The sequence below is a fragment of the Barbatula barbatula genome, assembly GCF_947034865.1.
Source record: "Barbatula barbatula genome assembly, chromosome: 20".
Taxonomy (NCBI): domain Eukaryota; kingdom Metazoa; phylum Chordata; class Actinopteri; order Cypriniformes; family Nemacheilidae; genus Barbatula; species Barbatula barbatula.
In genome coordinates, this window is record NC_136783.1 from 13,698,966 (window position 1) to 13,726,963 (window position 27,998).

General features: G+C 37.8%; 1 protein-coding gene across 1 annotated transcript; it reads left to right on the top strand.

Annotated features, from left to right (window-relative positions):
- cntn2 (contactin 2) lies at positions 1 to 27,973 on the top strand. Its single transcript, XM_079483625.1, has 23 exons — positions 1 to 223; positions 11,275 to 11,381; positions 13,932 to 14,073; positions 14,905 to 15,080; positions 15,257 to 15,352; positions 15,443 to 15,655; positions 15,829 to 15,931; positions 16,067 to 16,245; positions 16,524 to 16,660; positions 16,996 to 17,125; positions 17,369 to 17,519; positions 18,055 to 18,182; positions 18,784 to 18,959; positions 19,587 to 19,707; positions 20,376 to 20,534; positions 20,858 to 21,007; positions 21,148 to 21,218; positions 21,361 to 21,595; positions 22,947 to 23,062; positions 23,502 to 23,688; positions 24,267 to 24,379; positions 25,497 to 25,665; positions 25,790 to 27,973. Exons 2-23 carry the CDS (start codon positions 11,324 to 11,326, stop codon positions 25,897 to 25,899), a joined length of 3,120 nt encoding a protein of 1,039 aa, XP_079339751.1. The 5' UTR covers positions 1 to 223; positions 11,275 to 11,323; the 3' UTR covers positions 25,900 to 27,973.
- The last annotated feature ends 25 nt before the right edge of the window (positions 27,974 to 27,998 follow it).

Below are 27,998 nucleotides of genomic sequence, written 5' to 3' on the forward strand. Positions count from 1 at the left end.
ACAGAAAGAGAGATCAAGTCCTACAGACGACACATCCTTCTGCGACGGGTGTTGCGGTAGTCTAGCAAAACTCGGTCGGGAAAAAGAAGCATCTCGAATCGGCGTCACTGTTATTGACGCAGGGCGTTAAAGCCGCGCAGCATCCTTTCAGCACCAGCAGCATCACCGGAGGTGGGAGCGGAAGATTGCAAGCACCTTCCCATTCATATCAGTTCTTTCAAAGGTAAGAAAGCGCTTTTCAGTCAGAGACCTTTAAACCACAACTGTACCATTAACAATTGTATTAACATCGTGTTTGTCTCGCTGGGGAGGTTTGGTCTGTATCGGACGACACGCGTTTTGTCTAAAGACTGTTGCGAGGATGAACGCGTCCCGTATCATGTATGAAAGGGATTGCGCAATAGATATCAAGCGGAATTATACCTATTTTAGGACTGGTTTACTTGTCTCCGTCATACTAAAGCGAACAGATGTTTGGATTCCTGTATTTAAAAAATGACTTTCGTCTGGAATAATGTTGCAAAGTGGTTTGATGAACATGGCAGCGTTTTGTTTACCATCACTCCATTGAAGCCAGCCATACCCAAACGGCAAAGTATTAAACAAATAAATCTGTTGATAAGCAAACTCTCCTATTTTATATCAGTTTGAAGATCCACATGTCTGTATAAGATGAGGTTTGTGTGAACTTATAAACACAAACAAGTACCAAAAAGTACATGTGCTGTGGTATCATTGTATAGTCTGAAGTAGGCTACGTATATATATAAGAGTGCGATGGTATCACCATCTTATACCTGTATAAACTGTACCGCAGTTGCTACTTTTTGGAAATTCAAAACGTGACATGAGAAAGAGTGTAAAATGATGTTCATACCAGAGATAATCTGCATAGTATATATATCATACATTTGACTTACATCCCTGAAACATTTAGTTTAGTAAGTTGAAAAACAACTTTGAGACGAGAACAAACTGTTTACAAGCCGTTGTTGTAGTGGTGTAAAGAATGCAAGTCTGAACAAACTGCAATTCATAAATTCTGATGGATGCACAAAAGCTCCCCAAGGTCATTATGCCTAATATTAACCGCCTTGAATCAACCCTCTGGAACGAAAGTCTGGCCGCTTTTTTCTGTTCTTATCAGTAGCATCTGTAGGACTTCAGTAAAGCTGCTTTGTTACTGACTACTGAATGAATCAGTTTTATCACGTATGCATAAATATGAAAGTAATTAAACAATTTTTTTTCAGTGTATCATGTTTATTCTGGGATGTGTTATGAGTCTTTGCATTCTTTTGTTCGTAAATTTCTTTGCACTACAGGCAACACCCTCCTCCTTCATCCTACTGTATCCGAAGCCCCCAAAATATTTTGAGCATGAACTCCTATAGAGAAAAACATCTCAGCCGTTCAGCGATGACATAAAATGAATATTGTCTTCTTCTTAGATCACCTCACATGTTTTTTCAGTAGCGTAAAAAGTCTCACATTATAAAGATTATTAAAAAACTAGGGTCTGCGATGTAAAAAAAAATGTTTTAATATGAATTTATATAATAATATATGATAATATTATATATAATAATATAAGTACTTATTTTCTACGAAAAAATTATTTAAGAAATTACATTTACATTAATTGTATATTTGTATACAGTCATAAAGTCATAAACTGCCTCATTTTTGTCTAGTTTTCTCCTTTCATTTTATGAGAGACAAAACTGGCTCATAAATATGGCAAATAAGATATATTTAACCTCTCAAAGAGCACCTGAGTATTTTCTATGCCTTCGTAAACGAATAGTCATCTTGGCCCCAAACATATTTAGAAAGCAGTAAAAGTACTAGATGAATAGTCAATGACTCGGGTTTATTGGTGGAGAGGCTGTCGGGGGTGTTTTGGAGGCAGGGAACAGCTATGGCTAGGGGTACCTAATAGCGGCAGACAGAAAAGCAGCAGCAAATTAAAGCTCAGTGAGGCACTGTGAAAAAGCAGCCAGCAGACTGCTAATGCTGGCGTGCCTGTGGCTTCCAGCAGCCTCATCATATTCACAGGTGTTTGACCAGAACCAAACAAAAAGAATCAGAGAAATGCGTTTCACGAATCTACGATCAAATAAGCCGCTCTTGGACGCCGATTCTTGGACAACCCGCGACGACGATTCAACCAAGTTCGAATTTTGTCAGGCTTTTGACCCTAAAATAATTCATGTAAATATAGCTTCGCAATTTAATGGAATTAGGCCGTGTGCTATATGCACACAGCCTCAAGAAGCATTCAAAATATCCCCTTGCTTTGAAAAGGAGATGAGGTTGAATGACTGAGCTAAGACTCAAACAGCCCGATAACATGGATTAAAGAGATTAAGAAGATCCCAAAATCATGCACTAGCTGTTTTAACTTTATTGGTCCGGCCTTTTTGTGGGGTCTGCATCATATTTTTGCAAGTGCATGCTGTTCACTGCGAAGAACTTGCAGAAAACAAGTCAGATTGATTTTCTGATTCTGTGCCTCAAAACGTTCCGGTTTGCATGCTGCTTTTTTACTGCAATGTCAAATTTAGTTGCTGAGATATTGCTGTGACCAATAAATCGATTTCTTCAAATGTACGGCGCGCAAACGCATAGAATGGACACATTATTCATTTGTTTGTGTTGTGAAGTGAGCAGATATGATTGTTCAGATTACTCACTGTTCACGACGAGTATTTAAAAAATATTTTATGTTGGTGTTATAAGTTTAAAGTATCATTTAATATTACCAGATAGATTGATGTTGAAGTGTATAACTGTTTTGATATTATTTTATTTGTATTTCAACATAAGTGATAGCACACAGACATGAGGGGGTGCAGTAATCCTCCAATGAGTCGTGGAGGAAGTGAGAATATGATGCATCAACAGTGATGTGAGAATCTGTGTTAATGTGAAATGAAATGAGATTACTGTGGAAACTAGAAGTACGCTCCTGACCAGCTACTGAAAACATATTTATAAAATATATTATTAATAAAAAATATTTTAGTACAGAACGTTGAACTCGTGAGCTCAGGAAATCAGAATGATGTGCCTACTGCAGTCAAATCTGTATTAAAATGTCACATATGTGAGCGGTGAGTTCATTCTCAGGCGTGTGCACTTACTTAATCTTGATCTGGACACTTCGAGGGTGCAGCCTTTCAAATGGAGTGCCAGTAAAATTGTCTGATCAAATAGAAAGGAATAGTTCACTGGGTAGGTCGCAAGGTCAAACGTCATTGTCAGGGAGCAATAAAGTCAAGCACATTTGAACATCTATTAGTTAAGATCTGAGCATTGGAAAGAATGACTGGGTCTGTATGTGAAGATGGAGGTTTTAAATGAGGAGATCGCTGCTCTGTGAATTACTTCAGTACAGACGAGCTTCTGTTTTTTGTCCTGCAATGAGCACTTATGAGACTCAGAGCAGCCATTGTTCTCGTTCATTCAGTGCAGCAGATGCCGTAGCTGTCAGTGAGAACATGGCATGCGAGGATTGAAGTCACTGAGCATTATAATTGCTGTTTCCCTCGGTACGGCCATCCACGGCCGTGCAGTCATGTGTTTCAATGGGTCTTAGAGAGTGAAATAGAGAGAGTCTTCTGTGCAGATTGTCTGTGCACTTGTGCTATTCTTTGCTCTTTTATGGTACATATGTGTCAGTGCGAATATTTTTGTATTACATGAAATTTTGCGAAACCGAGCGGTGAGGTTGCGACTCACCCCTCCCTTTCGAAGCACTACGGTGGCTGACACAGGACGATGATGCTGTCACATTTTGTCTTCTTTGCCATATTTACGAAATGGGCTCTGTATAGCAGTTTGATAAGCAGATGATAAAAACATAACGCTTCATTATGTAAGGTCTTTATACACCTCTGAAGACATAGTTATGTATATTATATTGCATTTATGTCAATAGATCCTCCAAAAAGTTGCACAGCACCTTTAATGTAGGCATAAAAACAGTACTTGCGACTGAAGTGGTCTAACTCTCCGTAAGGCCTCATTGAAGCCTACAGCTATATGACCAACTTTCAAAACATTCTCTATAAATAATCAAGACAAATCAAGATCATCAATGTTTGAAACAGCATTAAAGTGGCCCAATAAGGGACTAAGAAAAGTTGTTGCGTAACGATTTTTCAACCTTCCCGAAACCTCTACAAACACTGGGGGTGTGTATCGAGCACATAAATACTTTGTAATACGTCCAACTCATTTTTTGACAAGTTGACCGTTTTAACCATGAGAAGACAGCATGTTTAACACTGTAAAGAAGTCAGAATGCATGACACACCGTTGCATCACCCCTTTAAAAAACATCCTTTTGAGACACGACTTATAGAGAAAGACTATAATATGCCTTTTAAAGGTCACCAAATTTCAAACTCGCCCCCCCCCCTTCAAAAGGACAAGCATGTCATTGTCCTCCATGAAGTGAGCCAAGCAATTACAGGACATTTCATCTTGGCAGGCTGTCAACACTTGCAGACTATCATGTTGATATTTCAGTTACAGCAGGGCTAGAGGGTCCACATGAAGCTGTTTGTCTTCCTTAGGTCTCTCTCTCGTGAGTGATACATGGCAGTGGCCTTAGAGGCGTGGACAGCAACCTTATGTACCATCTGCAGGGCATGTGGACAAAATGTGGTGCAATTAAAGATGCAGTTTTTCAGTAAAATGTCCCAAAACACTAGGCAAGTGTTATATATTTTGTTCAGATGTCTACTTAGAATATCTCAAATGTTACCAAATACTTGTAAATCATAAGAAAATCGCCATTCTAAGGAGTGACACAGGGCTGTGCAGTCGCCTGTCAATGGCGTCATATCCGTGTTACCCTTTGTTACCGCCTTTACTGACTTTAGAAACCACAGTGTTGTGGACAAATGCGGAATATATATTGAAATATTGAAGGTCCAGTGTGTGATAATTGTTTTGTTTATACTTTATCTCATCAGGGAAAGAAGTGAAAACGTGACGACATCTTAGTCTTCTCCATAGTGCTTGGAAAGGCGTAAAAGTGTCCAGTATCTTTTAAAAACATTTTATTAATTAACTACCAGGTTGGGTCAAAAGTTTCCTGCCACCTTTTATTAAAAGAAATGCCACTTAGTTGAAATACTTTTTAGGCCACTGTATTTTCCTGAATTTCCCTTTAAGCACAGCATTGAAAACCTCCAATAAAGACCAGAAAATACTTTTATAATATTTCCCCAAAAATGTACCACTGTGCAACTCAATTCACAGAACTGAGACTTTACCAAACCTGATTGTAACACCATGCATTTTGATTTAGCTCAGTCACAAGAAGTTTCATTTGTAGCGCTGGTCTTTGGATGCGTGAAATCTGAGTCATTCCAGAGCTCTGGTTTCAGACATCCATGAAAGTCAAGTAAAAACAGCATTTTAAGCTGACTGCTTCCCTCACTGCTCGCTGCCACACTGCTGTCTAAGGCCATATGCTGTATCCAGCATCAGCATTTTTCTCTGCATCGGTGCATCATTTTCCCTTGGGGGTGGCACCAATTAGAGTGAATGTGACAGAAAATAGTCCTGGGGTATATCATACCATCCTGTAGGTGACAGCTCAATATATATTATACCGGTTCTGTACAACCACACAATGTTCTATATAAGCAGTGTCAATTGGAATTGGTATTTCAGTGTTCTTTTTTATACTCAAGCGAAGGTACCACAGTCAAGCACAGAACCGCTGGTCGATTTTTGTGACAATTTAATATTTCACCTAATAATTAGCATCAATGCAAGGCTTTCATTCAAGATAAAAACCTATGCTCTTTGCATTTGTATAGCAGCACTCCAACCCCAATATTATTTCAGATTTGCAACCTCAGTGAATGACAGCTAAAAATATTCAGGGACAAATGATTGAAGGGGTGATATTAGGCCTAAATGGTGGATTTGCAGGCCCGGAATGTTAAGTGGCCACCTTTGGAGACAGCTACAGTATAACAAGTAGCTTGTTATTGTAACAAGGCTGGGTTCCTTCGTATCACTACGTCATTCTTAAGAATATATCGCTACCACTCTTAAGGTATAACTTAAGAATTACATTAAGCACTAAGAAGGTTTCGAGAAACCCAGCCCAGATCATTAAAAGTGTTGGGTTCAAAATCAAAGGTGTGATAATATAATGAACCATTTTTTAACATTTGTTAAAGGGACACTGAAAAATCTGTCATGAATTCCTCCCCCCAAGTTGTTCCAGATATGTATAAATGTATTTGTTCTGATGAACACAGAGAAAGGTATTTGGAAGAATGTTCGTGAATGACATTTCTGGGACATCATTGACTACCACAGTAGGAAAAATTTAAATGGTAGTCAAAGGTGTCCCAGAACTGTTTGCCTTCCTACATTCTTCCAAAGATATTTCTTTGTGTTCAACAGAACAAAGAAATGTATAAAGGTTTGGACAGGGTGTACTGTATGTAAAGGATAATGAGTTTTTTCAATCGTAAAACACATTTTATTGCACCATAAACACAAGTTAATCGTGTTTTTAATCATGTCATTTGACCCCTTTAAGGCAGGACACTTCACGTAGTGTTCATTTTTGAGATTTTGGTATACATTGAATTACATTCCATTTCTTCTTTTGCAAAATTACAAAAATATAAATTAAGGTGTTTAAAAGCCTACTATCTGTTTGCTTCTGTAGATTTATTTTAAATTAACCAAAACCAGCTACATGCATATTTAACAACATTTTAAGGGAAAATACTTTTAAAATAAGTCATTAACTGGGGAAGTTCCGTGGTGATTCTGGTCTATTATTTTGTTTATCCTATTCATCTGCAATGCCTTGCATCGAATGTATTAAAATTAGCGCATTTTAATTACTTAATGCCTGATTTGCATGATTTGATAGATTTTTTTTTCTGAACTCATTTTTAGATTAAGTTAGCCTGTATGCCCATGATATTGCATTTAGCTCCGTGTTACTCAAATCTGGCTCGGGAGATCCAATTTTCTGGAAAGTGGATCTCGCGAGCCAGATTTGAGTAAGGCTGCATAAGCTAAACTTTAGCTAACTTATTACATGGTAGCTCATGACTTACTAGCAAGACAAATTACTCATATTTCGCTTTTATCTTTTGGATGATTAGCTGTAAATTCGAGAACTGGAAGCTTCGTATTTTTTTATCATCACTCACCGCACGCCAAGACAAAAAACTACGGGAATGTGGGGCTTCACTTCGGCGGTTCTCTGCCTGTGCTATGCCTTTCTAAGATGTGCCGATCATGTGTGCTTCACCATACACCGTAAATACTCTTTTAAAGCTGAAATAGAAACCAGTGCACACCCATATATGAATGTTATATTCATAAATAAATCCTCAAAAAAAGGGCACATTTTCTCAAGGAAGAAAAGGGCCGGGGCCCAAGCCCCCTTTGATGTCTATGTGTGCACGTGCCTGGGTTTGGAACAACTTGAAGTTGAGTAACTCATGACACAATTATCATTTTCGGGCGGAGTATTCCTTAAGAAACATATAAGTCTAGCTGAATGCGTCAATACTTTAGTAGCCTACATGTGAAGTGAAGACTATCTTCAGATTAACATCTTTGTTATTCCAGATCTTCTTAGACAAACGTTTTAGTAGTGTTCTGAAGGATGATCCCCCTATGCACAAAGCGAGATCTATAAAAAGAGATTTACTAAGTCTGGTGTGGATGAACTTGACTGGCCTGTACATACAAGTGCATTTTCCTTTCAAACCGCATATCTCTTGTTACAGTCTGAAACAGAGCAAATCCCTGCAGTCATGATATAACATCTAATAATCCAGAACAGTGGAAGTTACAAAAGCAGCAAAGACAAGACCAGCTCCCTATTAATGCCCATACAATATTTAAAAATGTTTAACAAGCACAAAGGGGCAACGCATACTATCAAATATACCTCCCGCTGCCTCTGTGATTCATTCCAGTGCATAAAAATATACAGCACAGTGAGCTTTGGTAAGCTCTCTGTAGTATCTGTTTATTACCGCACACACTGATGTTTAAACTTGAATCATTATCACTGCTCTGCTTTATTTTCGTGCTTCATGGATTTTTTTGGCTTAATGGCACAGTCATTATTATGATTAGGTTTAATAGGGCCAAGATTTTAAGTCTGAAACAATAAGCTCAAGCTTTGTGTCACTGTTTAAACTCTCACGGTGACTCATTGCGCTGAGCAAATGTGCTGAATTACAGTCACAACAAACTGCTTATCATGACATGAATACGCGTTTTACAGACCTATAGCTCAAGATTTACTATCGTGTGGTTTATTAGACATTTTTAAATTTTCTTGATAAAGAATTGGAAAGAGAGACACTTGTGAATACAGTGCAGTCAGTCAACCAGAAACCAATGTGTTTTTCAAATAAGTGCTTTTTTCAAAGACATTTAAAGGCGCTTTACCAGCATTGATCGTCATTATAATTCCTCCCACCATCCAGTTGTAGACTCGGCTATCAAGTGCTAACTTTATCTGCAAACTGGGATTGCAGACACTGAATATTTATTCAGTGACAAGGCCATGACTTGGGGACACCAAGCCATACATTTTAGATCAGGTTTGGATGGGTTCGATGAATACCAATTTGAAAGTTATTTCTTGCAGTATCACTCAAAAAAAAGATCATTTTGTATTAGGTTTGCTTTGTTTTCTTTCATTTTATGTATTTATCGTTTGAAGACACTGTACAGAAAATAACAACCATAGCTTGATATTATGACTTTCTAGCCTGTGTTTATTAAAGTCAAAAGAGACTTAATGTTTCCGCAAGCCAAAAAGTTACGGTGCACCGTAAATTACAGACAATAACACACATTTATTGTTTCCACTTCCTCTGCATTTATTTGTGTGTGTAACTTTATTAAAGCAATCTTAAATGAATATACCTTTAAGGCATGTGGTTTCCAATAGATTTAATTTGTTGTTCAATTAATATTAAACATTATAGACAGCAGCAGTAGGCTCGTCTAACCTAATGCACACAGATCCAATATTTTGACATATCTGATTTTCTGTTTACATTTGACAACCCTCTGTGTCTAAATGAATGATAGCCGTGATTAAAATACCCCGGCATTTTGGGGATATATATTATTTGATGTGTATTTGACTGTTCAGTCACGTATCTGAGTTATCGCAAGCACTGAAGAGAAATCACGCAGATGTCTACCATTCAAACAGTGTATAATCCTTTTAGTAATTACATTTTATGTCAAACATGCCCTCTCAGTATTTTCTCATTCATCCACGGGGTGAAAAAGCATTTTGTAGGCAACATGCATTTATGCCGCCGTGTGAAGAAACAAAAAACCTGCTGACGGCATACGTAGGTCCGTGCAGCAGCCTCAAAATACTGCGAGAATCACTCTCACTTTTAAATCACTCCTGCGGTACTTTGATGTTATACGGCAATCCTGAAGGTGGATACACCTATTAATTTAAAGCTCTCCTTTCCACCTAAAAAGCCTTTTGAATTTGTCTGCAAAGCGCATTTTCTCGGTTCGCATTAGGATGCATGTATTTTGTTGTAAAAACAAACATCTCCCACCAAAGTGCATACTTTTTGAGTATGGTTTAATATTGTGTTTTAGCTAGTACGGCGTGTGATTGGGTTTTATGGCCAAGCCCCGTATACAACCCCTCATTCTGTAATACAGGTGCCCGGAAGAACCTGCAGGAGAAGGTATGAAGGCTAATCAAAAAAATCTTTTGTGAAGTCTCCACCACGACTGCTGGCTGAAATGGGCCACATGCTGGGAAAGATCAGTTTTGGGGGGACTTTGTCCCATTAGCAGATGTCAGAGTGACAGTAAAAGCTCTACTGCCCCAGGCAGTCCTTGGGACCTACCAGTAACAAGACTTTTTATATATAGAGAAAAGGAAGCACTGAGGCATGAATATGTCATGGTAGAAATGCTGGGAAAGCTGTAGTGAATGTTGTTAGCTATATGTATGCTTTTCAAGTTATGCTTTGATTTACTGTATATTGCAAAAGTCGCTTTGGGGAAAGTCCTTTGGTGGCCATATTGGTAACACCCCCGCTACCAGCTAACGATTTTATGTTCAAAGAACGTTCAAAGAACGCTTTAAGTTATATTGTTTTTGTATTTCTGAAAGTTCTTAAAACGTTTGAAAAAAACTTTTAAAGTGTTGTACTGAGGGTTGTTGAAATGCTGTGACAACATGCAGAAGCATTGCTTATAAAACAAGCCTTTCAAAGCGTCTGAGAGTACAGTCAGGTGGCAGTACTTGCCTTGTATGGTATAATTAAGGAATTTCTCTAATGGTAGTCCCTTTTCTCTCACAATGGAAGCTCTCAAGTGCTGTTCCTGTGAATAGCACCTCACACGACAGATCCGTGCTGGCTCTTTGTGGTTCTCTTTATCGCCCGCAGTCTCAGGCTTACCAGGATCCACTGCCCATGCTGCGACAGGCATTGCTTGAGCCAGAAAAAAAATTACAATCTGCAATTACAGGGCTGTAGGGGCTATGTTGCACAGCCGAGGATGCAGCCCTGCTGGCCAAAAGCAGATGTGAGGGCAGGATGGTGAACAGTGCAAAACAGCTGCTGCTCGGTGATCTCTTGACAATTCAGCCGTAAGACGATTTGCCAAGTTGCCCGACCTTGTTCTATAGAACCTCGGTTTACAGGGAGGCATCATCGGGTGACAAATGAGGCAGAGGTGAATGTGACGTATGGAGTTAAGTTTCAGATAGTTTGAGGAATATGCTGTCAAAGTAACTCATAGTTTTTCTGTGATGGAAAGGGCTGGACTGGGCATCCTCACAGTGGCCGGTATGAATTCCGCTTTGAGGTTTGAAATGGACGCAGCAGGAAAGGGAGTTTAACAGAACAAAAGGCACGATGGAGTCACTGTGGTGAGGTGTGACAAAATTCTCAAAAACCAGAGCTTATTTATTGCATAGAAAAAAACATTGGGGGGGGGTGTTGTTTCCATTCTAAGCATCATTTAAAACAATTTTGCTTTTTTTATCTTGTTTACAGAAAATATTTTATAGGCAAAAGGTTTAAAGCTGTTTGAAGCATAACGCTTCTATATCTTTTAGATGTAGGTTTATATTTAAAAACAAAACACTTGAAATTCAGTACATGTTTGTATTCAGACACAAAGCCAAATAACCTGAATCTCGACAAAGGGTGTAATTATTTAAATGTTTTTTTGGGGTGAGTCATCTGTCTTCTTTCTCCCAAGGAGTCGACAGACCTTCATCTCTCATCAGGGGTGTGGTTGCAGCAGAAGGATGAAGAGGCTGTGGTGTCTGTTGTCTATCAGCTCTTTGGCTCTGAGCTTTGCAGTGGGTAAGTGCGGTCTAAGTCTTTGTCTCCTATCATCTCATCTCATTAAGGATGCCATTTAAAAACATACTTAGTGGTCTGACTAAGCCTTTTCCCCAAACTTTGTTATCGCTCACCCGGTCGTATTCCCTGTGCGCAACCATTCGCTTGTTAAAACATCATTGAAATGTACAATGCCACTTTGATGGCAGGTGATGTGTCTGGCATACATGGTTTTAGGGCTGTGCATCTGTAGGGGGCCACAAATTCAAATTAATTATTCATTTTGTTATTTTAGATCACTGGGCAGAAGGGATTTGATTTACTTGAGAGGTGTTTTTGTCGGCTAAAGTAATCCAGAAGCCATTAAACATTGATAAAAATGTAGTTATGTCCATAATCCAATTAACTCGTCAAACGGCACTCGAGTAAAAGCTGTTTTCGTGTCACAGAGCAAGACCTTTCACTATCGGAACGAAGTCTTGTCTGCTTTACTCCAAATCTGGCCAGCAACAAACAGAATGAAAACATCTATGGATATGTTGTTTATGTAGGGCTTAAATGTCCAGTGTATGAAATTTAGTGGCATAGCTGTGAGGTTTGCAACCAACGGCTCACACCACCCCTCCCTTTCCAAGCACTACGGTGGCTGACACAGAACTAAGATGTTGTCACGTTTTCGCTTCTTTGCCGAAGGAGATAGCATATTTACGGAAAAGCGGTCCGTTTAGTGCTGCTGTAGAACCGACATGCCGAAATCCATGTAAGGAGACCTGCAGTGTAAGTAAATAGAAATTGCTCATTCTGTTCATTACGTAAGGTCTTTATACACCTCTGAAAACATAGTTATGTTTATTATATTGCATTTCTGTCAATAGATCTTCCAAAAAACGGCACATTGGACCTTTAATTATAGCAAATACAAACACACAAATGTTCATATTTGCAATATTATACCACATGTTTAGCTTTAATTGGCTCACAATGCAGTATAGTCTCATACACAGCACACTAAGAGCTTTATGTGATGAGCTGCTAAAAGAGTTCAGTGAAAAGGAACTTAAGTGGCAGTTCTGAGTTGTTTATCCCCATTACTGGAAGCAGCCAACACACCATTGAATCCCACTATAATCCCAGAGTGAGAAAGCCTCCTGGGGAGTCAAACTCCTCCTAATCTCCTCCTCCGCCTCAATCTTATTGACCTAGTTTCTCAGAGTCTCACTAAAACTGCAGACATACTACAAAAACTTTAGATTGCAAGGATTTTCTTGTTCGTCTTACTTTTGTCTTGCTTTCCATTAAAGTCGGAATATTCTTAATAAGATTTGCTGGAGAAGCAAAATGGTCAACACAATCTCTTGGGAATTTGTAGCTATTTTACGAGGTAGGCTAGTTTGTATGAAATTGTCATTTTTTATGCATAGGTTTGCCACCTCGTGAAATAGTCACAAATTCCAATAAGATCAGGTTGAAATGTTTTGGTTGAATTTTAATTTCAAAAACTATATTTTGAAATAGGTATATGTTTTATTACCTAATTGGCTAATTGTGTTTTTTTATATTAAGCATACATTTAACTATTTAATGTATTTTTACATGAATTACTGTAAATGTATCTGTTTTTTGTTTAGATAATTACTACAAAATGAAAAAACACAGGTAAAGCATACAGTTCATAAAACTACTTACATGTTTATGCATGCGGCACATCCAGACAGCATTACAGATTGCAAAGAATATGCAGCAGTCTTAAACATATAATCAAATTTCTGCTTTTCAAAGTTCTGGTCTCAAACTTGAAAAGCAAAATCTGAAATTCAAATGCACTCGCGTAGATGCAAACAAACATTCAAGTCCCACATAATCCAAACTCATCTCTGACCCAATTCATAATGCATCAGATGCATTCGCGACTACCTAGAGACTTTACTGTGTGTCTTCAGACTCCCCAGTTTCCCTCTCTTCCGTCAAAACAGCTGAGTGCATGCAATTATATCTGACAGCTTGTATCCCCTATTGAGTTTCCCAGGGTGGGGTACTCTCCCGCTCTGAGTGCATATACTCTGCTATTGTTGTTAGGGATTGTCTCTTTAGCACAGAACACTGGCTGTCAAATGAGACCTGGGATGGACAAGATTTTAATATGAAATACTTCAGATTACTCTCAAAGGATTTTTCACATTGTATTTAATTTAAGGTTATATAGACTAGTGGTAACTGAAAGGTTGATGGTTCAAACTTTCTGAGGAAAATAAATGAAAGATCTGAGATTTTTCTTGTAATAACTGCAGTGTAATTTGCTTCGGATAAAAGCACAAATTAAAAATTACAAATTAGTTTTTTGTACAATTGCAATTACATTATATTTTATACATATTACTTTATAATTCAATATTTGTATCACCAAGTATCATTGTATTACCATCACTGTTTTATGCTACCAGACAGCAAGACTGTCACAGAGAGGGTTTACTAGAAACCCACTTCAACAATGTTGACCTGCTACAGGATATGGTCGTACTCTAGAAAACATACAAATAATAAAAAAAATATTTTCTGTCTGATGTTTTTTAGGTGGAGATGTGTGTGTGTCAGGACACGACAGTGGGCCTGTGTTTGAAGAGCAGCCGTCTAGTCTGATCTACCCAGAGGGGATGCCAGAAGGCAAGGTCACCCTTAGCTGCCAGGCTCGCGCCAGCCCTGCTGCTATATACCGGTACTCAGATCACATTTTTGGCACTTACACCTTATCGAACAAAACAGAACCTAATTTATTTAATATGCCTCATCGTATTTTACCCAACCTAATCCGAGTTATTTGTCCTACGTTACACAAATCTTTTCCTAATCCGTTTCCTCAGGTTCTTCAGTACAATGCTTAACAATAAAAAATGTTTTTAGAGACAATATCTTGAATTAAGCTTAAAATGTAGAGCAAACATTTGTGTTTCGAATTCGATCTTATCTAGTTATGTTTGAATATTTTTACAGAAAAGTAAGACAAAAATATTGTGAGAGAAATGGAGCTTCACTACCAGTCAAAAGTTTGGAAACGTGTTACTGAAATGCTTCTATGGTCGTATTTATATTTGAAGGTGTTTGGTTAAAAAAAATCAATTACTTAAGTGAAATAAACAGTGTAACTGTGCCAATATATACATTTTTATAATTGTAAAATATTTTTGAAATTGATGACCAAATTAAGAAGAAAAAGCAGACAATAAGACCCTTGAATAGACCTCCTAAAACGGCATATAAAATGCCTAAAAAACTGTTTTGCTAATTCTAGTCAAAGGGTGGCAATTTGAAGATACTAAAATATAACATAGTTTATTTTATATTTATATTTATGTATTTGGCAGATTTATCTAAAGCGACTTACATTGCATTGTATTATACAATCGTTTCTGACTGTGATTAGATACTGAAAGGTTTGAAGACTTTACTGTTATTCTTAAAGTAAAAAAATTTAATTGTGTTACCAAAAATGTTATGGTACATTTTTACCATGTTCAAGCATTTAAAATGAGTATGATGTTACTCACAGGTGGCGTGTAAATGGCACAGAAGTAGTTATCGGAGAGGATTCACACTATACCCTGGTGGCGGGAAACCTTGTGATTAATAACCCCCAGAATGGGCGAGATGGAGGGTCATACCAGTGTCTCGCCTTTAACCGCTGTGGCACCATTGTTAGCCGTGTCGCTACCCTCAAATTCGGCTGTGAGTACAAACCAAAATATTCCTTTTCTCAGAGTGTGAAAAACAGACCTTTCTGAATAACTAGACCTTTCTAACTCGGTGTGGCGGTACCCATTTTTATATTATTGCATTAAACCCAAAAAAATAATTGAGAACCAACAAAGACAAAAAGACTGACTATATTATGTGCTTTCTAGACCTCCATGATTTCCCTCCTGAAAGCAGAAGTCCTCAGACAGTCCACGAAGGCACTGGAACCTTCCTTGCCTGCCAGCCACCGGCTCATTACCCAGGTGTGCCTGCAAACTACTACGACACTCAATCTCAAACTTCATCAGTAACTTATTTTCTACCAATGTTAACATTACGTTTCCGTCCAACAGCTTTGTCCTACCGCTGGTTCATCAACGAGTTTCCCAACTTCATTCAGGCGGAGGAGGGCAGATGGTTTGTTTCTCAGGTGACGGGTAACTTATACCTAGCCAATGCCAGAGCCAATGACACAGGAAACTATTTCTGTTTTACTACCATCAATATGGACATCAGCACCAAGAGCATCTTCAGCAAAGCCGTCCAGCTCACTGTTTACTCTGATGGTCAGTGCCAAGCTCCGCATTTGAATGCTTTTTGCAATTCAATTCCTCCTGCTTACATTAGAATAACATTTAAAACATCTGTATTCCATGACAAATAGGTTTCCTAGCCACTTAGAATTAAATAGAATTAATGCAGCACGCTTAGTTTTGCTTTTTTCCCTCTGGTTCTACAGCAAACCCCAGGAAATCTGCCCCAAACATCCGAGTGCGATTCCCTGCCGAGACTTATGCCTTAGCAGGACACACCACACAGCTTGAATGTTTTGCCTATGGCAAGTAAGTGTCTCTAAGCTTAGAGCTATACCTCTAATCTCTATCGATTAAATCCATGCTGTAGCTAAAAACAGCTATACAAAACAGACCTTTTTCCGCTTTTCTTTTTCTCCCTCTTTACTATGGTTCCTCCCTTAGTCCCATTTCTAAGACTCGCTGGAGGAAGGTTGATGGGGTCTTGCCGTCTAAGGTGGCCATTGTAGACGGGCCCATCCTGATTATTCCTGAACTGAACTTTGAGGATGAGGGCATGTATGAATGTGAGGTCTACAACTCAGAGGGCCGGGAGACACATCAGGGACGCGTCTCTGTGCAGGGTAGGAATAGCGTCGGCGCTTATTTAATATCTGCTGCTGTTAACATGATGGGGACACTTTAGGAAATTTCTCTAAATGCTAAATAAAAATAAAGTATTCAGAATGGTGTAACAATGCTCTTATGGACTAGGATTGAATTATTACAATTTGACTTCATGTTTTTCATATTAACTAAAGTCTTTCACTAGTTACACTTCAGTAGACGTGCTGTATGAAATACAGGGAAGTGTAGAATATGAATTAAAGTGATATGAATGTGTGTGTGTGTCGCTTTACAGCCCAGCCTGAGTGGCTCCAGGTAATGAGCGACTCTGAGGTGGAGATCAGTTCCGAACTGCAGTGGAGCTGCGCAGCCGCCGGCAAACCGAGACCCGCCATCCGCTGGCTGCGAAACGGACAGCCCCTCAGCACACAGGTCAGCCACACCTATTACAACACACACCACTGTGTGACCCCCTTATCACACACTGTGTCTGTTATCAGAAACCAACAGAACCTCTAGCTGTCAGGAGTCAGACTGAAATATGCAATCTTATTTTTAGAAAACTCATCATGTCTCGAGGGCAGCAAGGTTGTGACTGTAAATAATCTTCTCATTATCTGTATAACTGGAAGTATGTCAGAGAGGGAGAGGAGACATTTTGCAGGCCCTCTGCTGGCGTTAATGGCTCATGTGTGGAATATCTCTGACGGCACATAGCCTGTGGTTAACTGAAGAAGAATCCGAATTTTACACTTGTCTGCGCGCAGGACCGTGTGGAAGTGAATAATGGCCGACTGAGGATCGGTAACCTCGCCCTGGATGATTCGGGGATGTATCAGTGTGTGGCCGAAAACAAACATGGCACCATTTACTCGAACGCTGAGCTCCGTGTTCAAGGTGAGCACATTTTTTATAAAAGAGAAGTACATAATATGGTGATTTTAAACAAACAATCTTAAAATTATTTATTGTTGATTAGAATATTATTGCATAAGCATTGACATATTTCTCCTGTTATCTACCCTAATGCACTCACCCAGTCATGCCTGACCCATAGTGTGATGTGTCTTTAAACCTCTCCTGTAAGCACTCCCCGTGCGCCCTTTCCTTCCCTTCATGTCCTTTTCTTTTGGCCTTCAGTCCAGGCACCAGACTTCAGGTTGAATCCAGTGCGTAAGCTGCTCCCTTCGGCCCGTGGAGGACAGGTTAAAATGGAGTGTAAACCTCGTGCTGCTCCTAAACCGACTCTCTTCTGGAGTCGTGGCACAGAGCTGCTGACCAACAGCACCAGGTAATACAGCGAGACCACGTGATTCATAATTTATGATTGTTTATGACTTCATAATGTTCCTGAATGACCTTTAAATTTCACTTTGGCTTCTGAATTTGAAATCAATGTGAATTAAGCTTTAAAACATTCATATAACTACGATCTATATGTGTTTGTTTGAATAATTAAAAAAACTAAATGTTTTAATTGAATTGTCCTCAAACACATTCACAATTGGGTATTTTGAAAAGTTTGTCTACATATAATTGAACCTGATGCTCTTTTGTTACCCAAAAGCCTTCAAATGAAGCCAGGAAATAAATTAACATTAAATGTGAATTCTAATTCAAATTAAAAGAGCACTAGTTCTTACATTTGCTAAACACTGCTTTTAACGCAAAGAGTAATACACACATTTTATTAATCACACAGAGAAATGGCTTTTGTGGGTTTTTGATGTGTTTGATCAGATGGTGAGTCCATTTACTTCTGTTGTGGTTATGCAGTTTGCTTTGAATGCCAGCTTCAGAAAGACCATGTCATTAAATCTATCCAGGATAACAGTCACTCCAGATGGGATTCTGTGGATCTATAATATCAGTCGTGCTGATGAGGGGAAGTACACCTGCTTTGCAGAGAACTACCTGGGCAAAGCCAACAGCACAGGACACCTGTCCGTCAGAGGTAACATTGTCAAACTAATCGAATTAGATACAAATGATGGAATGTCATATAGATTGTTTAACTGAAATCTGCATGACTGTTTTTTAGCCATTCATGCACTCACTATGCATCTGTGCATTTATGACCCAGGATAACAAAACTAGTCTTATCGGTCAATTTTTTTAAATTAGCTTCCCATTGATGTATGGTTTCTTAGGTTCGGGCAATATTTGGCAGAGATACAACTATTTAAATTCTGGAACCTGAGAGTGCAAAAAATCTAAATACTGAGAAAATGGCCTTTAAAGTTGTCCAAATTAAGCATAGCATATTACTCACCAAAATTATATTTGATAAATTTACCTAAGGAAATTTATAAAATATCTATATGGAACATGACCTTTGGCATAACAGAAAAATCGATCATTCTGACCCATACAATGTTTTGTTGGTTATTGCCACAAATATTCCTATGCTATTTAAGACTGGCAACCATTCTTGCATTTTTGGTTTATTTATTTGCATGTAAAATTAATCTTAATCATTTTTTGTGAGGTGGATTTTGTAAATCTGCATTTTCTTGGGTCTGCTGTGTATCTCAAGGTTGTTTTTTTCCAAACAGACGCCACAAAAATCACACTAGCGCCCTCTAATGCAGACATCAATCAGGGTGAAAATGCCACCCTTCAATGCCATTCATCACATGACCCTACTATGGATCTCACCTTCACCTGGTCCTTCAATGGGGTTCTGCTGGACCTGGAGGAACCTAAGGGACACTATCGCCGCATGGAAGGGGTGAGTCTACATTTTTGATTGTTAGAATTGTGTATTAGGCTATAGTTTTCAAACACTGAATACTTTACTCTGTTGGCTTCTTTTGAAGGTGGGTTCAGATATTGCAATAAATTATAGTTGGTCTCTGGTGTAAACAAAAAGTGTTTATTTATCTTCCAGATTTCTAACCAAATGCTGTGAAGATTTGTAGTTCTATAAAATTCTTAGGCCTTAATACTCAAAGATCGAACATCTTGGCAACCACTGTGGCTTCAGGTTTTCAATAAAAAGCATCACACTTTATATAAAAAATCTGTTTGTGTCCTTAACGTTTAAAATGAGCAAGATTAGTGGAACTGAATTTGTATTCCATTACCAGCCACAGCTCCACTCACACTTTAAAGATTACTTTAATAGGATTTACTGAAAAGTAAATCCTTTTTATATATGGTAATATTTTATATGACTTATTTCTTTGATCATGTGAGCTTCCACTTTAGCGGAGTCCATTTAAAAATCCAAATTTTGAGCTTTTCCCAGATTAGACACCTAATAAAAACACAATAATGGCTCTTGTGAAATTGAAGTGGCCTTACTCTTTAATACAGTTTACTTTGGACTGTTCTCACTTTCTTTAACTTTCTACAGAAAGAGACGATCGGAGACCTGGTGATAGTAAACGGACAGCTCAGTCATGCCGGCACGTATACCTGCACGGCCCAGACGGTGGTGGACAGCGCAGTGGCTTCAGCCAGGCTGGTCGTAAGGGGTGAGAACTTCTAGCTGGTTCAAGGGAAACTCCTCCCAAAAATGAAACATTCTGTCGGGAATATTGAGTCTTTGTTCTGTTGAGCACAAAGAGAAAGAATGTTAGCACCTGACATTTCTGGGGTAGTCAAAACATGGTAGTAAAAGGTGCCCCAGAACTGTCCTAAATAATTCAAAATATCTTTATTGTTTAACAGAACAAAAAATAAATCTACTATGGTAGTCAATGGTTGCTAGCATTCATCTCAATATCTTTCTTTGAGTTCAACAGAACAAATAAATGTATACAGGCTTTAACAACTTGAGGATGAGTAATTCTTGACAGAATTTTCAGTTTTGGGTGGACTGTCCCTTTAAGGAGTGATGGGTTCTGACAAAGACTTTTTTTATTAAAGCTCATTTTACCAGCTTGTTCCACAGCTCTGTTGCTTACATTTTTAGCTCTGGATAACTCTAGACACTCCGTCCTATGAAAAATAATTTAATATCAATAATAAATGTAGCAGATTCTTAACGTTGGGATTTGGTACCCACAGTGTTTAATACAGATATGGAAAGCATTACAGACTATGTGTGTATATACAGTAAGTAAGTCTGAGAAAATAGTATTGTAGATTTCTCACTAAACTAAAAGTTGAGACTCAACTCTCTCTCTTCCATTCTTTGCAGGTCCACCTGGCCCTCCTGGAGGTTTAGTGGTGACAAGTATCAATGACACATCCGTTGAGTTAAGATGGAGCCGTGGTTATGACAACCACAGTCCCATTGGCAAGTACGTTATCTTGGGCCGCTCAGTGCACACTTATGACTGGAAAAGGATGAGGACAGGTGAGATTACAGTGAATTCAGATGATTTACAAACACATTTAACATTTAAAGCGCACTTTCTGCCTTTAGTTTAAAGCAAATATAAGCTTTATATTTAAACAGTTGCAAAAATATCTCTGGCATGTTTATTTATTTATATTATTGCTTGTCAGATTTTTAATAAATGTGTTATACCCGTATAATATTTTTTTGTTTCTAATGTTTTTAATTTGCAGCAATAACTAGATGCCGCTGTTTAGATCAAATCAAATTTTGTCATATAAATTTGTCTATTATAGCATTATTTATGTTTACCTTTCATCTAATGGAAATTATTCCAACAGATCCCCCAAACATTGAAGGAAATGCTGAGTCTGCACGTGTGATGGATCTTCGACCCTGGATGGACTATGAATTCCTTGTCATTGCCAGCAACATCCTGGGTAGTGGAGAACCAAGTATGCCTTGCCAGCCTGTCCGGACCAAGCAAGCAGGTCAGAAAATCATCGCAAATGTATTAGTATTGAATAACAATCAGACTTTTGAATCGAACTGACATCCAATGTCAATTTAGAGAAGTTGAAAATTTGCGTTCTACTGAAGTAGAAAAATAACTGTGGATTTTGTCTTGCAGCACCAACCGTGGCACCCAGCGGACTTGGTGGAGGTGGTGGAAACCGTAATGAACTTATCATTACGTGGACAGTAAGTGCAATAGATCTCAGTGCTCTCGTTGCATATTTTACCTGCTTTATACTTGCAAATTTGTATTTAGGATCAAAGGTTGTGAACAGAGCACAGGTCACCTTTCTAACATTCTAACGATTTCTGCTTTAATGAATTGTAGCCCATGGCCAGAGAGTATCAAAATGGAGATGGTTTTGGTTATATCCTGGCATTCAGAAAACAAGGCTTGCCAACATGGACTGTGGTGAGGGTACCACATGTCGAGTCTTCACGATACGTCTACAGCAATGAGACTCTGTCAGCATACTGCCCGTTTGAAGTCAGAATCAAGGCCTACAACAAGAAAGGAGAGGGTCCTTTTAGCCAGATTGCTGTAGTGCATTCTGCAGAAGAGGGTGAGAGATATTCAGTATTATTTTGAATTGTTTGTGTCTTGTGTCACTGTCCTAAATTTATTCTGGGTTAGAATTGTATCAAAGAGTAACTAGGCAAGAAGCTGAGCCACGTGCAGAAAAACATTTAATGAACTAAACCAAGACAAGACCAATGTAATGTAATGTTATATAATCCAAAAATTAAACGATAGACCGACATCAAATAAGGAAACACAAGGGTTTAAATAGCCTGGGGTAATAAATGAAACAATAAACACCTGGGGAAACAATTTAAAAAGAAAACTACAAAAGACTACAAACATGGCACGCAACAGGAAATAACATAAAAGTCCAAAATAACTGGGGAACACAGACTGGGATCATGACAATAATATTTATGCCATCAATTCACTGTTGCATTATATGCTGTTGCTAAGATTGCTTGCACTATTAGAGAACAGACTGTAACATCGTGAGAAATTACATGTTTTATTAAGCTTTTGAATCACATTGTGATTAGCTGAGGAGCAACATCCTTTTTTCTGTATTTCTTATACACAAGAGGACAAATTACACACAATGCTACTGTCCAGTGGTCGTGTACAAAAACCTGAAACAAAAAAATGTAATCAACTAAAATTTCACAGTACAAGAGAAAATATGAGTTGTATGTGAAGTTAGGTTTTAAGAATCAAGATTATATGTTATGTACACAGTTTTATTGGTATAGAACTTTTAATGAATTGCAAACCTGGTTAGCTCTGTAGACTGTGCAAAATAAGAAAGATTCATGTTTTTTCTTAAACAGATATGATTAATATACTGTTATTGTGTGAGCTGTATTTGTTGTTGTTATTATAACTTAATTAAAATAACTTGACTACAGTTTGATTCATATTGGAATGCACAAAAAAACAAGATTTTAGATTTAGGTTAACTATATATAAACTATAAGGGAAAATATAAAATAAAGCTCAAATAAAGTATCAATCAATTGAAATGTAAGGCCAACAAATAATTTGTTTATAAGTTTTACATCAATAATAAAATATAAAATAAGAAAAATATAATATGAAATGTGCAATATACTAAATTGTTCACAACAAGAAAAATAAAATATTGCCCCACCTTTATAAAAACTAACCACATACCATTAATGTTAATCTGCTATAAACTTCTGTTGTGCCACAATTGCTCCCTTGTCCAAAAAGTGCATTTGTTGAAACCAACTTGTTTCATAATAAATACTTTAAGTGTCATAAAGAGGAAGCATATGTTCTCAATTAACTTATTTTATAGAACTTAAATAAGTCCCTTAGTTGTTCTTAAATCATCTGCGATATTCATGTCTATTTATTTTGGTCCCTCTTAGCACCTACCACGTCCCCACGGAGAATTAACGCCACTGCACTGACAGCATTTGAGATTCAGGTGTCATGGGAGCCCATTCAACATTTGAGCAATGATGGAGTTCTTCGAGGTTATGAGGTCAGTCCAGGCCACATTCTGCCTTTAATATTGCATCTCTTCCATATCTTTCGGTGTGTGGTTGATTGTTAAACATTATGAACCCCATAAATAGTAAAAAAAACATTGGTACAGTTATATATGAGCTTTGGCCATGGGGTTAACGTTGGTGACAGAAGTGGCGTTATCTGTCTCAGCCTGTTGCTTTTTATGATCCGCACACCTAGATCACATTATCAAACATGTTGTTTAGATAGGATAAAACCTTGCTATAAAATTCCATGGCATTAAAGGGTATTTGTTTGTTATTTGAAGTTTTCATAATCTGTTTATTGTAAACAAAACATTTACGCTATGTTTACACATTTTTATGATATGTAAGTTTACAATTCACACCCTTGTTGTTTCAATGTTAACAGATATGTATTACATAGTCTTTGCTGTCATGTACTGGTTACAGATTCGTTACTGGCGGCAACATGAACGGGAAGCCGCAGCGGATCGTGTGAGAACAGCAGGGCTTGAGAACACAGCACGGGTGACGGGCCTGCGGCCTAATACTCTATATCACGTCACTGTTCTGGCATACAACAGTGCCGGCACCGGCCCACCCTCCCCTCGAACCACAGTCATCACCAAGAAACCTCGTAAGACCCCTCTCGTGCTGAACTCTTTTCCACATTTATTTACATTCATTCGGTAAACGTTATTATCCAGAGTAACTTACAGTGCATTCGAGTTATACATTTTGTCAGTATGTCTATGAGAATTAAACTGGCGAGTGACTGGCATTGCAAGCACCATTACGTTCCAGTTCAAATAGAAATAAAGTGTTTTTATAGTGCACTTGTATAACAATAATTTTTACCACATTTACACAAAGCTTCATCTCACTTGTTTAAATAAATCAAGGTCAAAAGTTTAGAATTATCTTGTTGCATTTTCTTACGTTGCCAGTTTGTAGTGCGCAAGTCGCTTCGGTTAAAAATAAGATGACCGTAGCAGAAGAATCCTTCCCCGAACCGAAAGTAAACTGTTGTTTAATCAGGACAGTTAACCTATTTTTGTCAATCATTAATTAATTATGACTATGTGTTAATTATTAAATATTGAATCTATTTTTGGTTGTATTAAATGCTTAGAGTATGGAAAAAACGAACATTTCCTAAACATGTCATTGAGAAAGGTGTGAAAGCCAGTGTTCATCTTTCCTCTTCATTTCTAGCCCCTAACCGTCCCCCTGGTAACATCTCATGGAAGGTGGATGGATCTTGGGTTACCGTGAGGTGGGATCATGTTAAATCCATGGACAATGAGTCTGCTGTGCTGGGCTATAAAGTAAGTGATATGTTTGTGTCGCTTCATATATCACTGCATGTTTGTCTTGAAAATATTTGTTAAGATGTAGTCATTTTGACTCATGCGATATTGTTTCATACCTCTGAGGTAAGTATTTAATAAATGAGCAGCCTGATATTGGAGAGAATCAGAAATCAATCTACCACTCAATAAAAATTGCGAAACAACTAATAAACCTTTTAACCTCTGTAGAAAGGTGATATTTGGCACGACTGCATCTCCTATCTGATCTGGTATAGAAATCAAGGTTACATTTAATCCGAATGGCTTTCAGAACAATGCATACGCCAATTCGGCAATTCTATTTACTTTTCTATTAGAAAATCACTTGTCAGTTAAAACCTTGGGATAAATCTTTTGTTATTAATCTTGATGTCTGAGATAATCTTTTGAACCAGGCACAGAAACGTTGTGACATAAAATCGCGGTCACAAACTTGAGAAGGTCTTTTTTCGGGATATGAGAGAGCTAAATGAACCGTTGCAGCAGGCAAAATGAAATTGTGTTTATATAAAAACATTATGAAGGCTTGGAAAAGTCCTTTGTGCCTTGCTGTGCAAAATTTTACCGTTTGTTTCCAAAGTCATTTCAGTTCTTGTTCTCAGGCTGTAAGCTATTAATTTCAGTAAACATAAATGATGAAAATTAAAAATATCACAATGCTTAAAGGGATCCAAATATGAGAATTCTGTCTTCATTTACTCTCCCTCAAGTGGTTACAAATCAGTTCTTGGCCACCATCGACTACCAGGACAATTGCTTCATACATTTCTTTGTTTTGTTGAACTCAAAAAGGAGATATTTTGAAGAATGTTTAAAAGCAAACAGTTCTGGGTCACTTTTGACTATCATTGCAATTTTTCCTACAATGGCAGTCAAGGGTGGCCAAAAACTGTTTGGTTACAAGCATTCTTTCAAATATCTTTCTCTGTGTTTTTTAATTTAGACTTTTTTAGACTAGATTTGGAACAACTTGAGGGTGAGTAAATGATGACAGAATTCTAATTTTTGGGTGAACTGTCCCTTTAAGAGATCTCAAGAGTTACATTCTTAAACAAACTTCATTTATAACCTAGATGGTAAAATATTATTTCAGGTCCTTTACAAGCATGAAGGCCAGTCTGCTTTAAAGGTCCTGGACAAAGGCAAGACATCCATCAATCTTCCTTTACCTAAGGACAATGCTTATGTGGTTCTTGAGATCCGCTCTTGGGGAGATGGTGGAGACGGAGCAGCTCATGAGACCATTGTGTCTCGAGACTCAGGTATAAAGCACACATCAGACTTACTGTATGTTTTAAAGTGTTAAAAACTAGTTTTGGCTGAACGTTTAGTTTTGGGTTCCTCTTCATGGTATGTTTTCTGAAAATCAGTCTGTTTGATACACAGGAACTGGAATGATGGTCCAGAACACGGCCGTCACTTCAGATCCTCTCTGCACAACAATTTTGATATTAACTGCACTGCCGCTTATTCTCATTGGCTCCTTGGGACTGTGATTTTAGCCAATGAAAATTTCGTATTAATATCACTAAGATATTAGAGCAGGTTTTCCTTTAAAGGGACAGGGCTTTGGTAATTTTTTGGAAGGATTTTTTGCAATGCTTAAGTTGCGTGAGATGTCAAGTTGTGGAAATGTAAGCAGTTGAAGATATTAATTTTATTATTTTGTATGAAAGGCTTTTTTTACAAGGATGATTGGCCATTTTAGAACACAAAAGAGTCATTGTGGAAGACTTTTTCATTGTGTTATACATTTTATCAACAGATGCTTGCCTTACGGAAATTCAGACTTGAATAGTGGCTTAATCGGTAAATAAAAGCTCTCACAAGTCAATATGTCTTGGTGGAATTTCATACGAAGTAAAAAAAAAAGTTTGCTGTTTCATGGCAGCATGACTACAAAACAATCCAAAAGAATGTCTACCTTTTTTAAGCAATGTATTTAAAGGCAAGAGCGGGCCATTCATTTTTTTTCTGAACAATGTTTCATATCTGTGTTGACCTGCGAATGATCGTAGCGTTCTGCCTCTCCCTTGTGTGCCACTTTTAAAGATGAAAGGTCTTAATGAACGCAGCGGTACAACAGAAGCTGATTGTCTTGTTGTTAAAGTGGGTTTGGCTTGCCAGCGTTATCACCTTGTTATCACACTCTTTATTATTGCCATTATGCTCTGTCCGTTTTCTTGCGTGTTACACAAAAAAATGATGCTCTTGGGTTATTTACTTTCTTGGCACAAATCTCACATTAAAAGAGCACGTCGCTGGACATTGAACAATGCTGATGATAACATTCATGGACAAAAGAGTTAATGATTATTGTACTTGAATATAAAATATTAATTTGGTGTTTTAATCCCTACAAGATACACTTGAAGCCATTTGTTGGTTAAAATAACAAAGTTCTTGTATTACTTGCGTTTTTTATATTTATATATTTTACGACTAAATTAGTCATTTAAGAATCCAATTGTTATGTCCCTTTGTTTCTCAATACAGTGCCAGGAACATCTTAAAAAACACTCTCATAAACGATGTGGTTTTTTAACTCATTTGGTGTTAAATAAATAAAAGGGACGACACGAGGTTGAATAAAAAGTAACATAAAATGTGTTGTCTGTAAGTAGGCACACATATGTGTTTGGGTAAAGACAGAATGTGTTGTTTTCAAAGTGATGAAGTACACACTAAGATAGACTTGAAGTGTGCACTGTTTTTTACTCTTTGAGGACGAGGGCAGCTAAAGAAAAGGATTGCATTTCTTATGGTAAACCCCTGATATTTATATCAGAAAGGGTCTTGTGGTATTAAAGTTGTTACTGTAAATAACTGTGTGAGGAGTGAGTGAAGGATCGCTTTGCTTTATTGTACTGTGACATTATTTATTCATTCTGAGCTCACTTTGTCTTTAACTGTCTTTTACTTTGCATACTTATTTATTCGCATTTTTAACTGTAAATTGATTCGTGATCACTCGATGACTTTTAGGACAGAGTCAGACAAAAGCTGTGAAGTATAAACAGCTTCATTCGCAACCCTGGTACCAGCCGGTCGAATTCTCCGCTTTCCCATCACGAATTATGATGTATTATTGTGAGGATGTAGAAGCATTGAGAAGTCACGTTAGGACTTCAAAACCAAAATTTTTGTACTTTTTTTTAAAAGCAATTTGTAATGACGTTATGTGTGCACTATGTAAAAATCCCATGAGTATCTTTTAGTTCAGTTCTGAAATCGTTCTGCTGTTTTTCACATTGTGTGAGGGTTTCTCTCTCTCGTTCATTCAGAGCTCCATCGCCAGGCTTCATTGCTTAAAGCTCAATGTTAATAGCTGTTAAACTGGTCTGTGATTTGTATCATCTGATTTTACAACATTTTCCAAAAAGGCTGTGTGAGAGTGGTACGCAAGTAGTTTTACTTTGAAGGTCACTCAGGTTGTGATGTCAGCGAGTCTCTTTGAACTACCATGTACCCCGGCTGTTGTAAATGTTGAGCCTGTCCGCTGTGGACTGAATGTGTATAATGCAGCACTTGTAAATATTCTTCAATAAAAACCTTTTGACTATTTGAAGCAACAATGCTATTTAATTATTGGTTT

Coding starts and splice junctions, on each gene's coding strand:
- cntn2 (XM_079483625.1), top strand. CDS start 11,324: ATGAAGAGGCTGTGGTGTCTGTTGTCTATCAGCTCTTTGGCTCTGAGC. Junction 16,661..16,995: donor GACAGCCCCTCAGCACACAG/GTCAGCCACACC, acceptor GTCTGCGCGCAG/GACCGTGTGGAAGTGAATAA. Junction 17,520..18,054: donor CTGCTGACCAACAGCACCAG/GTAATACAGCGA, acceptor AAATCTATCCAG/GATAACAGTCACTCCAGATG.